Source organism: Agaricus bisporus, assembly GCF_000300575.1.
Source record: "Agaricus bisporus var. bisporus H97 unplaced genomic scaffold AGABI2scaffold_3, whole genome shotgun sequence".
NCBI lineage: Eukaryota > Fungi > Basidiomycota > Agaricomycetes > Agaricales > Agaricaceae > Agaricus > Agaricus bisporus.
Window position 1 is genome coordinate 2,159,780 of NW_006267366.1, and position 15,625 is coordinate 2,175,404.

Sequence of the window (15,625 nt, forward strand, 5' to 3'; positions counted from 1 at the left end):
TTTTTGAGCAAAGAATAAGATAAAGTCAGAAAATCTTGTAAATTTTCAGTTTAGATCAGAAGCTCAATGTTATCGGTCGCTAAAAATCTGGGGACCAAGGGGGATCAGGGACCTCTCATGGTGAATGCTATGGCACTGTTGATACGGGATTACGACTACTTCTGGCTTGAGTGATTGATGCAGAAGGATCGCGTCGAAATTACTCACGAGAAGTCTATCATGTCACAGGCTACATTGAGTTTCATATATCTTTGTTCGTTTTCTGATGGCACTTCGTAGATGGATAAGTGGTTCTCACTGTCACAAACGAGACCCAATCGAAACCCCCGTAGTCCCTGATTCACGGGATATCTTCAAGGGCGCTTCATCACGATTTCCCATATATACATAAAAGGGCCCATTGCCAGTAACGCGGTTTAGATTTCGTTTACTTCTCCCCTTTTCCGAACATGGACGCCGCAGTGACAAGTGCAGTGCAGCACCTGTACGTTTTTTCTAGACAAATACACTTTCGGCGTTTAATTCTGTTTTAGCTTAGCCGGAAAGTACTTTCAAATCGCGGCGGCCGCTATGTTCGCCTATGATCATCGTAAGTTCGTGTCGTTGAAAGCATAAATCATACCTCTAATTTATCCTGTTCAGTGATAACCGTTGGACAAGAGGTTTACAAGCTGTGGCTCTAACTTTGAACAGAGCTAATTGCATGTGTTAGGTGGAGAGGGTTTGGATGCATCCTAAATCCGCTGCATCTCTGCTCTTCTTCCTCAACCGTTATGCGACGTTGATGCAGCTTATTATCATACTCGTTGGTGAGGATTTTAGCATTTTAACCCTCGCCTGCGCTCATGAGTTGGTAGCATTCCATGATTCCAGTTGGAGAGGCGAGGTATATTAAACTCGCCCAGTGGTTTAGAACTTATTACTGACGTTCCCTTAGCCGTATGTACCTCTACACGAATGGTTCGACGATTGCCAGCTTAGGGAACTGTTTTAGATGTGACAAGTATGTTCTATTTGAGGGCGTCTCCACAGTGGGTGTCGTCGCTGGTAAGTAAGGCTCGATTATTTCAGAATGATACCGTTCAGCCTGTTTATTCAGTCGGACAACGTGTGTACATTTTTCTCTACCGGTTGCAAACTTGTGTTGATGAGATTCTCGTGGAGTCAACATGATTCTACGTGTGGTTGCAATTTACAGGCACAGCAAAAGAATATTAGCTTTTCTATTAATCGCGTGGACAGGTCAAATTATCATATCGCTTGTAGGTTTGAGGACAGGCTTTGGTAAGGTTCCTTCAACTCTGAAGTTTCACCGAATCTTAAAATGAGATATTAGCTGTGCCCCTTCCCCCTGGGCTTATAGGTGCGTATCGTCTTTTGTTCGAGATAATATGACACTAATCTAGTATATCCAGGCTGCATCCTAACAGACAGTAACACCCTGTTCCGTAAGTTGAAATATTCGATCTGTATCGTGGATGAACTTACTTTGTTCCCACAGCATCACTATGGATAGCGTCCCTTGTTACCGATTCGTTCATCTTTCTCCTCACGATCTACCGTACGAAGGAAAACATTGGGCACCTGATCACTTCGTAAGTCGTGCTCAATCTCAAAGAAACTTCATATCCCAAACATTTTGCAACATTTTCTTTAGCATGATGAATGGAGGAGCCTCCGACAGGGTGGTCACGATATTACTTCGTGATGGATTGATGTATTACTTCCTAATTTTCCTAGCAAATCTTATGAACTGTTTGATTTACTTCGTATGTATACCATCTCATTGTGTGTTTGTGTGACTCATTGGCTTAATAGATCGCTGAACCTGATCTCAAGTCCATCGGAGCGTCGTTCAGTCAATTGCTAACGTGTACCATGATATCGCGCCTGGTACTCAACTTACGCTCGTTATCCGATGGAAATTCAGGCCATACTACAGATATAACTGCGATCCAATTCAACGGTCAGCGTGACCCACTGGATCAGCCCGGTACCACTGCCTCAACCCAACCGGAAACACAAGCTAATAATTCCATTACTTTGGAAATCGGGCATTCCGCGTTTGATGAAGCTCCCTTAGAACAAGTGCCAGAAAGGATCAGCGATCTGAACGACAAGACAGGCCACTCCCTTCATGATGTTTAATTTTACTGCAGCTACTCTCTGGGTTATCCGTGAAGATGCCATCAGAGTTTCCGAAGTGTTATCTTAACTGGTTTCCTGATTTGATACAAACAAGAACAATAAAACCTGACCCACATCCTGAACCATTCGCTAGAATGGAGCGAAAGCTACGGTGGTATGGTTCGAACTCTGAAAGGAAAATTAGGCGTAGAACATATAGCATATTCCGCGTGACGCCAAGATGATTCTTAATTCATGAAGGCGTTAGGGAGAAGACCAATATGCTTGCCACTGAAAACCCTCTCATGTTGGTTATTGAAATTGGATATTGAACGCGAAGCCTGTATACTGCCGTCTTCGAGTTGTGATACGCGTGAAACTCTATACATATTTGACCATTGAACGTGAACGTTGAAGGCTAACTACATCATGTAGTACGGAAGATAGTCATCGCCTTATAATCATACAATCAACATCGCTATCATGACGCACACAGAGACAAAATTCGAGAGACAGAAAGAATGACATATTTAAAAGATACGTCCCAAAGCACCAAGACCACCCTTGGCAATGTTGGTCACAGCATCAGTAGCGGCACCAGCAACTCCAATTGCGGTGCCAGCAGTAGCACCAACGACTCCGATGGCGACACCGGCAGTAGCACCTACTGCAGTGAGACCGATGTTGACTACACCAGTGACAAGATCGAGGACATCATCGAAATTGACGATGGGAATATTCTTGTCAAGCCTAGGGAAGCTTACACCAGGGGGAAGATGTAAAGGACGACCTTGGACTCGGATTCTGAGAGATTTCAAAGTGACGCTATGGTCATCCTGTAAAAGCATTTCGTTATCGACTTATTGAGACATGCGATGAAGAAGAATATCACATACGGCAACGACCTTGTAGGACAATTTCTTTTCCTTCAAGTAACGATGAACAGCTTGAGGGTCGAAAGTATCGAGGTCACGAGCAATGAAGCGATCGAGATGAACGAAACCTTCTTGAACAAGGTTATCCTGCGTCCTGCAATTAGCGCAATTCGTCGGAGTGGTACCACGGAAAATATTGATAGAACCAATGTAGTTCTCTTTGGTAACGTTGGTACTACCGTCAGCAGCAAAGTAAAAGATGATAGCAAAACTATCGTCCAATTCAAACTTCTTCCAAGAAGCTTGGATAGTCCAGTCGAACATCTTGAGATCCTCGTTGTGGTCATGCGTAACACCCTTGAAGTCAGAGAGGAGGTCTTGGGCAGGGTTCTTTCCACCCTCAGACTTCTTGATACCGTACCGTCTGTCGATGTGGTCGTTGATGTAGTCGCGGACGAGGTCTGGGGTTCCTCCTTTGACTTTATCGAAGTCGGGGTAAGAGTAATTGAGAAGAGCTGTGTCAGTCAGAGGAACGGAAGTCCAAGGTTTATCCTCAGTCTCGTAGAAAGGCTCAAGAGCTGAAATAGGAGAGTGAGAGATGTAATAACGGATGGAGGCCCAAAGTAACGTACCAGAATCTTTGTTGAGCTCGGTACCAGGTGCGAAACCCATAGAACCTTCGCGCTCTGGTCCTTGAGTCACCCAAACACCGGGATAAAGTGCTTGCCAGAGAGACAAATGACGGTCGACGTTGGAGTGATGCAACCAGAAGATGGGGTCAAAGGCTATATAACACCGTGATCGTTAGATGGGAATGCTTAACAGCAAATAATCATATATACCGGCAAATAAGGCATGAGTCATATGTCCGCGGATTGCGCCACGTCCAACAAAACCGTGAATGTCATCATGGACAGCTTCCAAACTGTTCGCATGAGTATCGTCGAATTCTCCGTGATTGCTGAAAGCCTCCCAGTTTGCGTTAAACTTCAACATATTGTACGTCTTCTCTCGAGTAGAATCTGCCTCGAGGTCAAGTTTACTAGAGTCCAATGTTAATCAAGGTATTTCCATGTGCATTATAACGGTGATTAGCCACTTACCCAATCAATGCAGGAATGTTTTCCTTCTTATCGGCGTCCGGGTTCCTGACAGTCGTCTTCCAGGTGTCAAAGTTAGGGTAGCCGTTAAAGGAGGGATCGATGGGATGGAAACTGTAGCGAAGGATCGGGTTCCTAACGGTGATCTTCGTTCCATCGTAGTTGGTGATTTTGACTTGTTCCAACTTGATTATCTCGTCAGGGGGAACAAGCGCGAAACCTGTGTCCCAGTATGGCTGACGCAAATCCTCGGCCGCTTGAGCCCATTCCTTTTTATGGACGGTAAACTTCTTAGCAATGCCTTTCGCAGCTTCCTGAAGGATTTGCTGTTAAAGATGACGAGAACAGGTATCAGCCACGAATCAGACACGTTCACATGGGAGACGAACTTCGTAGATAGAGACATAAACCCTGTGCCAAGTCGGAAAGAGAACTTGGCTGTGGGTACAGTATCCAGATTCGTATGGGACAGTCGGGGTATCCTTAGGTTTAGCCCAGGGAGTGAAAGGCAAACCGTGGATACCAGAAAGTTGGAAAAAAGAGCTGTAGTCAGATTGATCCTTATCTTGTATAGCCTCTGTTTGCGCAATGACATTAGACATAACATTCACGATTATGAGAAAGCGACGACTAACGGAGGGCACGGATATAGAGAGTGAAGAACTTTTCGTCTCGGACGAAGTCGACGATGTCAAGGCGGTTCTTGACACCACCAGTGGGACCAACAGTAGCGAGCAGAGACATTTCAATCGCAGTAGTGTAGAGGGAGGATTGAAACTGGGTCGAAAAAGAGCTCGCGCTCGTGATTTATATCTAAGAAGGAAGGTTACTATCACGATCAGATCGTGGCCAACCGACTTTGGAGATAGATGAGAGGCATTTAATCCAATGATTCCATGATAGAGAAGAACTTCCATACGGCAAGTCAATCATTCTCCTGTTCGAGTATAACATTCCACGAGACAGGGCACTTCAAAGGCCCCTAAATGAGTAATGCGAGGTAAGAATATGAAGTTGCCGAATCCTGATAATAGCAAATCAAAAGTATAGTTGATTTTGGCAGGCGGAACGAGTGTCAGCATCCAACGCCTCGGGCAAAGATATGTCGCAACATACCGAAATTTCATATCCGCTTAACATCTTCAAATCCTGGGAATTTCATTGGACACGAGAGCTAGACCAAATAATGAGTATACCGAGTCAAGCGGTCCTTAAATGCGCGGCTTACAAGCAGAAACCACCTGGATTTTTGGGCCTCGGTTCGAGTTTGGAAATATAGGCTGCTTCTTTGATAGCTGATAGGTGCCACCACTAGCGAAGGAGTGCAGAATACCAAGAATGTATGACAAAAGGTAGAGCAAATCTCAATTCCCGATGTCCGCGAAATCCTTGCTTCTTTCTCTGTTAGCAAAGGATGTACAGCGCGTTATCACGTTGATTAATAGATGTTGCGACAGTAAAGGAGAAATGACAAGATGCATGGAAACGCCACTTGATTTTCCCCGTCCGCCACATGTAAGACCTTAAGGGGACGCTGCGTCCACTCTGTCAAATAAGGAGACAGAGGGCGTGTAACACCAAGAGGTTATAGATTGACCCACATCCTGAAGCATTCGCTAGAAGATAGCGAAAGCTACGGTGGTATCATTTCGAGCTCCGAAAGGAAAATTAGGTGTAGAACAGGGACAAAGAAGTCATGGCACCAGGTATAGCATATTCCGCGTGACGCGAAGATGATTCTTAATTCATGAAAGCGTTATGGAGAAGACCAATATGTCTAGTCCCAAGCAAGAGGGAAGAAGAGTGGCCAAAAAATCGTCTCGTGTTACGGAGTGAGCGCAAAGCGAGACTATGGATGAAAGATGGGATGTAGCATGCGTGGGATCATGATTAGGGGTAACAATTTACACTGTTCTCCGCGGCGAACCTACTAGGAGCGAAACAGGTTTCGTTCATGAGAGGTAATGAGAGAGAATTCCAGTTGCCATAAATTAACAGTGTCAGCGGGTGCGCTGAGCATGACGTAGGTAGAACCACGAATTTGACCGGTCGAGATGTGGGCCATGATAAGAAAGGTAAGCGGGTTAATGAAGATGCCGACCGAGGGGTAAAGAAAGGTTGTTGAACGTCGAGCCCAAACAATCAGAAAGCATGGGTAAGTTTCTAGGCCAAACAACACAGCCACGGATCCCCCGCCCTGACCAGCACATGCAGTGAGGCAATTTCTCAGGCTAAGTAGCGCAGTTAGTCACATTACATTACGTAGAGATGAGCATTCTTGACAACTTTCATTTTTCTAACCTCTCCAGAGAGTTCCTCAAAGCTTCCTTTGTATCAGCTGTGATGATGTATAGATTACGGCCTCCGATTCGCCCGATTTACTAGATGCACTTTATAAACGCACAGCAAGTGTCTCTGAGAAAGTAACTAAACTTGTTGTGACAGAAACAAAACTCCGCTGCCATGCTCTCGTTCTCAAGAGACCACACATTATATTGGTACTATTTCGCGGTAAAAAGGCTGTAGCCATCCCGCGGTTCGGGACAGGGAAGACAACAGGAGACTTCAACCGAGGTTTAACGTTTATGCATGCCTCTACACAGGATTTATTACGGAATGCTGAAGACGATCACTGTCGACTTCATATCGATATGTGCATCATACGCATTCGTTCAGAGCTTCTGATCGCGCACCACAACAGCGGGTTTTTTTAGGGGAAGTCGCATGTGCAGACACCAAAGATTAATAGAGCTAATCATAAGTATCTGAGTATTTCCCTTTGTCAGATTTATTTTGGACAAAGTTAATCAGACATCCAAAGTTTCTTATCGTCTTCCAGAACACATTTCTTGTGGGGTCTAGCTTTAATGCGGAGAACCACTGGCACGAGGCATTAATATCAACGTTGTTGGAGAGCGGGAAGTGTAAGTTACTTCTTTACTGCCCTCACAGTGGGGTGGCAATATTGTTAAGCCCTTCTCCATTTGACATTTCTATAATGTGAGGCCTCGTATGTTTCGCGAATTATGAATCTATCAAAGATGTTTGCATCCTAATCCACGAACTTGATACCCGAGACTTCGGCGCTTCCAACCTTTTTGAAACCTGCACTTACATGATTTACCACTCAACTCATCAATGGTATACGATACCTCAGCAATTCAGCTGCATTTGACTAACGAAAGCCAACTCAACTGAGGTTAGATCGTGGTAGTTTTACGGGATTACATAACAACTGTACAGTTGGTTCGGCAAAAGCCTAAATCTTCGGGAGGGCATGACTGAATTTGGTACGATAATCAAGCCGTCAAGACTCTCCAATGGCCTCCCGCCCCACCGTCAGCGTTCACTCCTCCACAGGCGGTATGTTCCTCGCCGTCGTCGACAGCGACGATGAACTCATTTTGTTCTTGTAGAGGCGTCCTCGTCGCTCCCACTCCCCGCAGTTTTGACTGCCCCCATTAGGCTCGATGTCGTCCAGCAAGTCCACAGTGAGTATATGCATCGAAAACTGGATACTATTTCTTATTGAACACCGCAAACAGAGAGCATTGCCAAGAACAGGCGACAGGCTTATGCTGTAGCTGAAAATGCTGGCCACCAAACTTCTGCTGAGTCCTGGGGTACCGGTCGTGCTGTCGCTCGTATTCCTCGTGTTGGTGGAGGAGGAACCCACCGTTCTGGACAGGTGAGCTCACTTTCCTGCGAAAGTAGTCAGCAAGTCCAAACATGATTTAGGCCGCCTTCGGTAACATGTGCCGTGGAGGACGCATGTTTGCGCCGACCAAAACATGGCGCAGATGGCACGTCAGGGTTAACCAGAACCAACGCCGCTTCGCCGTTGTGTCTGCTCTCGCTGCTTCTGCCCTCCCTTCCCTAGTTCTCGCTCGCGGCCACCGCATCGAGGAGATCCAAGAAGTTCCCTTGGTCATTGCCGCTGATGCCGAATCTTTCACCAAGACCAAAGAAGCAGTCGCCCTTCTGAAGACCCTCAAGGCTTATTCCGATGTTGTCAAAGTTTCCAACTCGCGTAAGCTCCGTGCCGGTGTGGGCAAGCTGAGGAACCGCAGGCACCGTCAACGCCGTGGTCCTCTCGTCGTCTACAACGAGGACAAGGGTATTGTTAAGGCTTTCCGCAACATCCCTGGTGTCGAACTCATCAACGTCAGGAGGCTCAACCTCCTCCAACTCGCTCCCGGTGGTCATCTTGGCCGCTTCGTGATTTGGACCGAGGGTGCCTTCAAGGCTCTTGACGATGTCTTCGGAACATTTGACAAAGCCTCCTCTTATAAGAAGGACTACCTGTGAGTGGGTCTCGTTTGTGCAGGATTGCGAGTCTCAAACTTCCTCCTCTAGCCTACCCACTGCCAAGATTTCCAACCCCGATGTCACCCGTCTCATTAACAGTGACGAAATCCAGTCCGTCGTTCGCCCCGCCAACCCCAAAATATCGAAGCGTCCATGGACACAAAAGAAGAATCCCTTGGTCAACAAGGCTATCCTCTTCCGTCTCAACCCCTATGCAAAGACACTACGCAGGCAAGAAATCCGTGAGTGTACACCTTGGCTTGACAATTTTTCTGGGATTAATATTTTATTCTATTTTTTAGTCAAGCAGGAGCGCCTAAAGAAGAAGAATGCCAAGAAACCCAAGCAACCCAAAGCTGCCGGCAAGCAATTCCTGGACAACCTCTTTGCTCTTTGAAGATCTTCCTGCTGTCTGTAGTAGTTAGGCTGTCTATGAGGTTTTGTCACTGTCTTATGCAATTTGTGTATGTGCATTCGTTATGACATGTGTGTTTCTGAGCAGAATGAGATCATGCGAATAAGCAGACTCTGAGGAACTGACTTGATACTTAGGTTATCAGTAGAGCTTTCCGAGATGCATGCCGCTGATCTGCACTCTAGGAGGCCAATTGTATATGGCGCAACACATTAGTGTACCAATGTTCAACGTTCAACATTGAAAAACCGACCTTTTTGTACAACGGGTTGATTCTTGAACCCCGGACGCCTAGGAGGAAATTCCTATGTTTCGAGGTGAAGTGCACCGAGCAGAGGATTTGTTCTCTCGTCTATCTTAATACAGGTCCGACCAATGCTTTACCCTAGAATGACCCATATTCAAGCAAAAAACACGAAGATACTTTCCCCAGCGACAGGTCTTCTCCAGCATGACCATCTAATTCACCCATCAGCCAATGATTTTGACTTCTGGTGTAAATACTGGGAGACAATATTCGCATAAAAAGGTTTTGCCGAACCTTTTGTAATTCACCGATACTGGAGAGAAGTATTTGTTGATCATATTTAGAGCTTGAAGCTTAAAGCATCGCATGTGATCGAGAAAAGACGCGTTTTTCCACTCATCTTATAATAGCTTTTTAGATGTCGGTCTCTATATATCAACTATATTCGAAATTATTAATGTCAGCTGTATACATGGAATTCCGACATTTACATGCTGGAACTCCAAGGAAGAATCGATCAGCGTCGGAGCCATAGTCGCCTAGCATGAGACCTAATAAGGCTTTACTTGAGTTTGTACTCGAGCTAATGCAGCGCATTCTTTTGTCGATCTCTTATCAAATATTTCACCTCTTCAAACAACCCGCTGTTCAGTAGTTCAGTAGCGGTAATCGTTGCACGGCAAGATGCACCGACGCCTGTATCCGAGGCTGCATTACCATTTGCAATCTCAAAGTCGTGTTGCAATTCAGCTCCTCCACAATGTCAGCCTCGTCGTTTGTCAAGCACGTCTTCGTCTTCCAATACTTGAACAGGAACAGCTCGCATGGTCTTGACAATAGGTTATATGAATGAGCTGATTTTGTTACATGTAGTCGAGCATAGCGGAAGTGTAGATGATGACTCGACCGTATAATATATCCTCAGGGTCGTATTCCGAAGGAGACAACAGGACGAGGACAGTCTCAGATTCAAAACCAAGCAACACGTATTTGGGATCCAAACTTGGTTGTTTTGCTCCAAAATCCTACCAAAAACAACTCAGTAGAGTGTTGGAAGTATTATACAAAGTTCTTACCCAAGGTTCGGCAAGTCCTTCACATTTACTAATAAATTGCCGGTCTAGAAGACTTACAGGCTGGACACGAACAATACTTGGCAAGTAAACTTTCTCTAACTAGAACATGTCATCAGTCGGGCATCATTCAATCGATCAACGCACTCACGTATAACCTCCTGAGGAACTTCATGAAGCGGCCCAAAGAAAGGTGATTGCATGCATGCGCGAAGCAACAAAAATCAAAGTGACGCAATGATAAGGACGTAGAATCTGCATTTAAACAGAGTTCGTCGCAAGCAAAGACTCTGAGTTTTATAGTCTTGACTCGATACCATGTCTTTTGGCCAGCTTGAATACCTGGCATCATCAGCTTCAAGATCGCAGTGACATTTGAGGCATAGCTGAGGATACGTAGAGATCCTTGATACACAGCTAAACGAGATTCAGATTCCGGGGAATAGAACTGCCCTGACCGTGTGGGATCTTTTAGGAACATTTTGAACCATGAATTATAGTCATAGTCGCCTGAGTCATTGACCACAGCCAAGCGATAGAGATGGGGAAGTACACTGAAGAATGTATCGTTCCCAAGGGAGAGCAGGCAGGGTAGTTCAAGTTCAAGGGAAGTCACTCGATAAAGGTTGGAATAAAGGATACCGAAGGCCGGTTTTAAGACAGAAAGAAGATGGGGCGGAAGATTGGAAAGTGCACGAGTGTAGAAGTGATCAAGAGCACAATACGGTCGCTCATCTGAAGGCGAGGGAGAATCCACCATGTAGGCCAAAAATGTCTCCAAGTGTGCCCGTGGTCCGCCATCATCCTCCCAATTGACGAACTGAATAATGACTTCAACGAATCCAAACAAGCCAGAAACAACCCTGGCCAACTGTGACATCTGTTTCTCTGAAGGCCATATCTCGTCTTCGACGAACTCTGCCTCGCACTCACGGCGAAGGGCACTAAACCGGCCATGAAGAATCAATGCCACGTCTGCTGGACCCTCGTTATAACAAATGGGCAGTCGGAAGTATTGAAATGGCACAGACAAGTGAAGAAAGTCCCGGATGGGAAGCTTGATATTGGTGTCGATTGAAATGATCCATAGTAACGATGACGAATACGGTGACGAGCCGAACTCGCAGATTGAGTGCAAAAGTTCTTTGTACAGGTATTCGGAATCCCAGTGGAGAACAACTACTGGTGGTGTAGTGGTGTAGTGGGGATGAGATTCTTGTAGTGCTTTCCACGGTGCACAGATGAACTTGTTGAATAGAGTACGTGTTGAATCTTAGGGTTCCGTGAATAACTCATCGAGGAGTTATTCACTATTGTTAATAACATGTAGGGCTGGGGGGGTATGTTATTAACTGTTATTAACTGTGAATAACTAAAATTTTTGTAAATAACTCTAAAACACAATAAAAAATCGGCCAGTGACCGCAAATAGTTCTTCTAAATCCATGGTAGAAGTGTATTTACGAGCTGGGGGCAATTTAAGGGTGGCCGCGGCCTCAGCCACGATAAATTCGTCTGAGAGTAGGTAGGAGTAGGTATATCAATCGATAGGATGTGATGTCGACATCGATATCCACTTCAAACTTCAGCATTTCCAGGACTACAGTAGACTTGGACATGTACAGGTTCGAAGGTTCGTCATCCTCCGCTTTAGCTTTAGCGTCCTCATCGTCTGATTCCAATGGTATCTCCTTTCCTTCACATTTCGCGTGTCAGGGTCGAGTCGAAACGGGGGAAGAAATTCCTCGAAAAGGGCATTGGCTTCGGTTGTTAGTGGTACCTCAGGTGTAAGAGCTGTGAAACATGGGATGCGAGCGTGTCAAAAACGCGAGAAAAACCATGATCAGAAATTTTCTCTAGAGGTAGAAAGGGCATAGCGAGGCTAATGCGCTATCATGATCAGCGTAATGATTGATGGCGCGGAATAGGCAGGGGAGACTCGGAAAAGCTGTGCATAGTCGCTTAATAAGCAAGGAAATTCACAGTTATTTACACCCCTACTTAGACCAGGTGAGTTATTAACTGTTATTAACAGTTAATAACTAGTAGTTATTCACAGTAGTTATTAACTCGGGAGTTATTCACGGAACCCTAGTGTTGATAGTCCAGGAATTCCCGGATTATCAATCATTTCCCTCGTGACGATACGGCGGTATGGATGGTAAACTGCTGCAAGCTCAGTAATAAGCGAGTGAATACTATGCCCCAAGCTGTCAGGATCATTTTGAAGTGGTAATCCGAATCATTGCGCATCGTAACAAAGGTTAGCAGACACGAGCTCTTCTGTTTCTATAGGAGTACGTCGTTGGCATCTTGGGTTCTGCGACAAGATAGACGTTACTTCTCCGCTTGGAGTCACAGAGCCACGAGATGATCTCCTTCGTTAGGGTTCTATGAATACTCATGGATAGCTCACTGACAGGGTGAGAAACGATTGGCATTTTAAACACACGACGAAATACTACTGTTGTTAGCAGGCACTGTCATGTTCGCAAATCGAGTATGAGACTAACAAGGTTTCCAATTGTCCCAGAATGCGCAAAAGGCGGGTCCCAACTCGTCCCATGCAGAAGAATCTACATCGATGCGTTCCTCTTTTAGGCCAGAGTGGTGTTTCGTAAAGATTTTGAATACTACCCGGCGAGATATTCAGCTAAGCTCTATGGTAAATCATTCCACGACTTACCTTCTGGGATCGATAGTCCCGTGTTGAATGCCTGCATCGTCATGATTTCGATTTCGCTGATGTTTAGAGGAGGGTGGGAGTAGAGTGCCGGGGTTCTGAGCTGACAGATGCCGTCATGATGTGCTCTGCACAGGCAAACTAGGCACTAAGGCTGCACTAAGGCGAAGAAGGTGATGGACTAAATCAGCATGGCTTCTTTCATGGGCATCATGATCCAGTCGCCCGAGGCAATGCTTATGGGCCTGATCATGATAACCTCGGGGGGAAAAACCGGCGCGCATAGTCATCCCATCCATTCAACCCACTCCCCAAGCCAAATTGTACCTGTATACTCGAACCCAAAAAGAAAAGAAAGTGAAGCAAAGAAATCACAAACTTACCATCGTCGATAGTATACTGAACCAACTCACAGTCAACTCTAAATTACCTTCGAAGTTCGACAACTCAGTTCCCTCGGCCTCTTGTAGCTGAAAAAAAAATACACACGGGGAAACTAACCCGGAAACGGCACTGACGGATTCACGAACTTCATATTAGGCTAAACACAGCCACAGCCACGATTCTGAGCGGGGCATGTTTACGGTGATCAGCTGCCGAGCGAGAACGAGCTGTGACACAATAGTGAGGCCTCATAGCCACTTCCACCCACTCTATACAATTAATATTGCATACAGAGCCCCCCTCGCCGCTAGTGGACATAAGCACGATATATAATAATGTATAGCCTATCAGTTCCCTCATAAATTGAGTTTTTGTGAGCTTGAGCATGGAGGCCGTGCTGCGATCACGTGTTGTTAGGCCTTTTAACTCAACGACGATCTTCTTTCACCATCCGCAATAAGATATAGATAGAATTGTCGAAACTAACATGAGAAATAAAAACGTTTGAATTGTATTTCACCACACATTTTCCAGAATTTTTTGTCTCTAGTCGCAATGGGCGGGGCTCTCGTTGTTACGGTATGCTCCCTGGAGCATGCCCTGACCACGAGGCATACTGTCAACAGCATTTTTGTTAGTTTTGACAAGTCGCACGATAATATTTGATACGAGGGAGCTTGCAACGTTTCCTCCACCTTGACTTTTAGACTCCATCATTAAAGTCGAGTGACCGCAGAGTCCAGACTGCGTACCCTTCCCTCTCGACCACGAAACTCAAACGAGAATCTAGTACTCAAACAAGAATCCCGTAGCAGAAAACAGCGATTTGTCGGGAATTAGGCAATAGGTGCGATTCATGTATGCTGGCGCAGTCGAATTGGTGTTTTGACGAGGATAGGGTAGGCGAACAGTCAGAAACGAGACTAAAGAAGTATTATCAATACCAAGACCGACATTTGCAGCGCAGCACCGGTCTCAATGCCACTCAATAGCGCCAACAACGAGCACAGTCATTCTCATCGGGGATTTAACACGAGTAACCAGAGAGTTGAGGAGTGGGTCGCCCAGCAAGCAAGAATTTTTCTACCCCAGACGCCTACAGAGATGGGGAGTAGCCGTGCTCCTTCAACAGCCATAGACAGTCAAGCATGGCATCAGGCGACCACGCGCCAGACAACACCAACGGACGGGGGACTAGCACATATCAGAACGACAGTGGGAGAAGAATTTCCTGTCCAGCAATCAGGAATTCATGGTTCAATTAACGAACCATCCGTGCGGGGCACTCCACGTGCACCATCGATGCGGACGATATCATTACCGCCAGAGATAGACGAATTGGAGGAGATTGCCCTAATGCCACTCTTAGGAAACGTGGCCCGCCCCAATCAAGGGCTGAATCAGCATCCGATCGCTGAATCACAATCGTGGGAATATCCTCCCACACCGATGATGCGAACAATTGCACTGCCACCCGTTGCTGATGCGCCTCCAGATAGAGAGCGATGGCGACTCAACTCTGCATTGAAATATGATGACTTCACTCGAGCTGTTGTCAACCCAGTTCTGAGCGATATGTTACCATACCCTGGTCATCGTTGGGGAGCATGGGACCAAGATGAGAGCTGTGAGAGGGAATTAAGTGTCCAATTTGCGTATAACATGGCACCGGCAACGGATCCACCATCGAATCGAATGACACTCACAAGGCCATTCGGCGGAAATTTAGTCGTGAATCCGGATAGAGGGAATCAATTTGTGTCCGTGGGCGGCGTACAAAGTACCGTGGTTGCATGGATGAGGTGGGAGCAACCCCACGTCCAAGGGGAAGGACTCCTGTTAACAGGAGGGACAACAGCAACGGGACGAGATGGTACAACCAGGATGGTTGAGGTCTGGATTTGGAGGGGCTTAACGAAAGCCAATGGTGAGAGTAATGTCTGGGAGATCAATTTGTAGTTTGCGAGGCTGTACTTGTACTTTTCATTCCCACTCGCCGGCAGAGATGGGAATCTGACTTGATATATATATAAAGGTTCTTTGGCACCCACTCGCGAGATATCGAACGCCCAAAGGAGTGGCACAGACGCCCATGTGTTGGCTTGGCGTTCAATCCTTGAGCGCCGAAAAAACACATTCCAGCTACTCAGTGCCTGTATTCTATCCCTGTATTGCATTCGATGCTCGAGATGCCTGCTCAGTCCATGTAAAAAGTCAGATACTACAACTTTGTAGAGATACTCATCGGAACAAGAGCCTTTCACAAGCGTTTTTCGAAAAACGACATGAGAGCACGGGAAGGCGCCGAGGGCGAAGGAAGGACGGAAGTAGACGCTGCGATGTGGTGACAAGCGTTCTTTAATGGTGCCATAAGCGCGCATGAATGCTGAACCAATGACAGCCAGTACCTGAT

At 46.1% G+C, this 15,625-nt stretch overlaps 5 protein-coding genes across 5 annotated transcripts; 2 read left to right on the forward strand and 3 right to left on the reverse strand.

The window, feature by feature from the left end:
• Positions 1-449: 449 nt before the first annotated feature.
• On the forward strand, positions 450-2,148 carry AGABI2DRAFT_177475 (hypothetical protein; the record flags this gene model as incomplete). Its single annotated transcript, XM_006459532.1, has 12 exons — positions 450-484; positions 534-589; positions 643-662; positions 713-809; positions 874-886; positions 938-1,047; positions 1,267-1,284; positions 1,337-1,363; positions 1,416-1,448; positions 1,502-1,595; positions 1,658-1,769; positions 1,819-2,148. The coding sequence occupies 12 exons, from the start codon at positions 450-452 to the stop codon at positions 2,146-2,148; spliced, it is 945 nt and encodes a 314-aa protein (XP_006459595.1).
• A 275-nt stretch (positions 2,149-2,423) lies between these two features.
• On the reverse strand, positions 2,424-4,883 carry AGABI2DRAFT_191507 (hypothetical protein). The gene is made up of 7 exons (XM_006459533.1): positions 4,738-4,883; positions 4,492-4,679; positions 4,106-4,428; positions 3,845-4,044; positions 3,635-3,787; positions 3,024-3,580; positions 2,424-2,963 (listed from the first exon to the last, which is right to left on the reverse strand). Exons 1-7 carry the CDS (start codon positions 4,844-4,846, stop codon positions 2,658-2,660), a joined length of 1,836 nt encoding a protein of 611 aa, XP_006459596.1. The 5' UTR covers positions 4,847-4,883; the 3' UTR covers positions 2,424-2,657.
• A 2,529-nt stretch (positions 4,884-7,412) lies between these two features.
• AGABI2DRAFT_201934 (hypothetical protein) lies at positions 7,413-8,914 on the forward strand. The gene is made up of 6 exons (XM_006459534.1): positions 7,413-7,465; positions 7,519-7,593; positions 7,648-7,790; positions 7,841-8,406; positions 8,459-8,652; positions 8,713-8,914. Exons 1-6 carry the CDS (start codon positions 7,423-7,425, stop codon positions 8,805-8,807), a joined length of 1,116 nt encoding a protein of 371 aa, XP_006459597.1. The 5' UTR covers positions 7,413-7,422; the 3' UTR covers positions 8,808-8,914.
• Positions 8,915-9,935: 1,021 nt separating this feature from the next.
• AGABI2DRAFT_116558 (hypothetical protein) lies at positions 9,936-12,874 on the reverse strand (the record flags this gene model as incomplete). The annotated part of the gene is made up of 5 exons (XM_006459535.1): positions 9,936-10,097; positions 10,149-10,247; positions 10,297-11,417; positions 12,659-12,778; positions 12,832-12,874. The coding sequence occupies 5 exons, from the start codon at positions 12,872-12,874 to the stop codon at positions 9,936-9,938; spliced, it is 1,545 nt and encodes a 514-aa protein (XP_006459598.1).
• A 784-nt stretch (positions 12,875-13,658) lies between these two features.
• AGABI2DRAFT_191509 (hypothetical protein) lies at positions 13,659-15,082 on the reverse strand. The gene is given in 4 exon segments (XM_006459536.1): positions 13,659-13,701; positions 13,715-14,135; positions 14,731-14,837; positions 14,919-15,082. The coding sequence occupies 1 exon segment, from the start codon at positions 13,927-13,929 to the stop codon at positions 13,759-13,761; it is 171 nt and encodes a 56-aa protein (XP_006459599.1). The 5' UTR covers positions 13,930-14,135; positions 14,731-14,837; positions 14,919-15,082; the 3' UTR covers positions 13,659-13,701; positions 13,715-13,758.
• Positions 15,083-15,625: the final 543 nt, after the last annotated feature.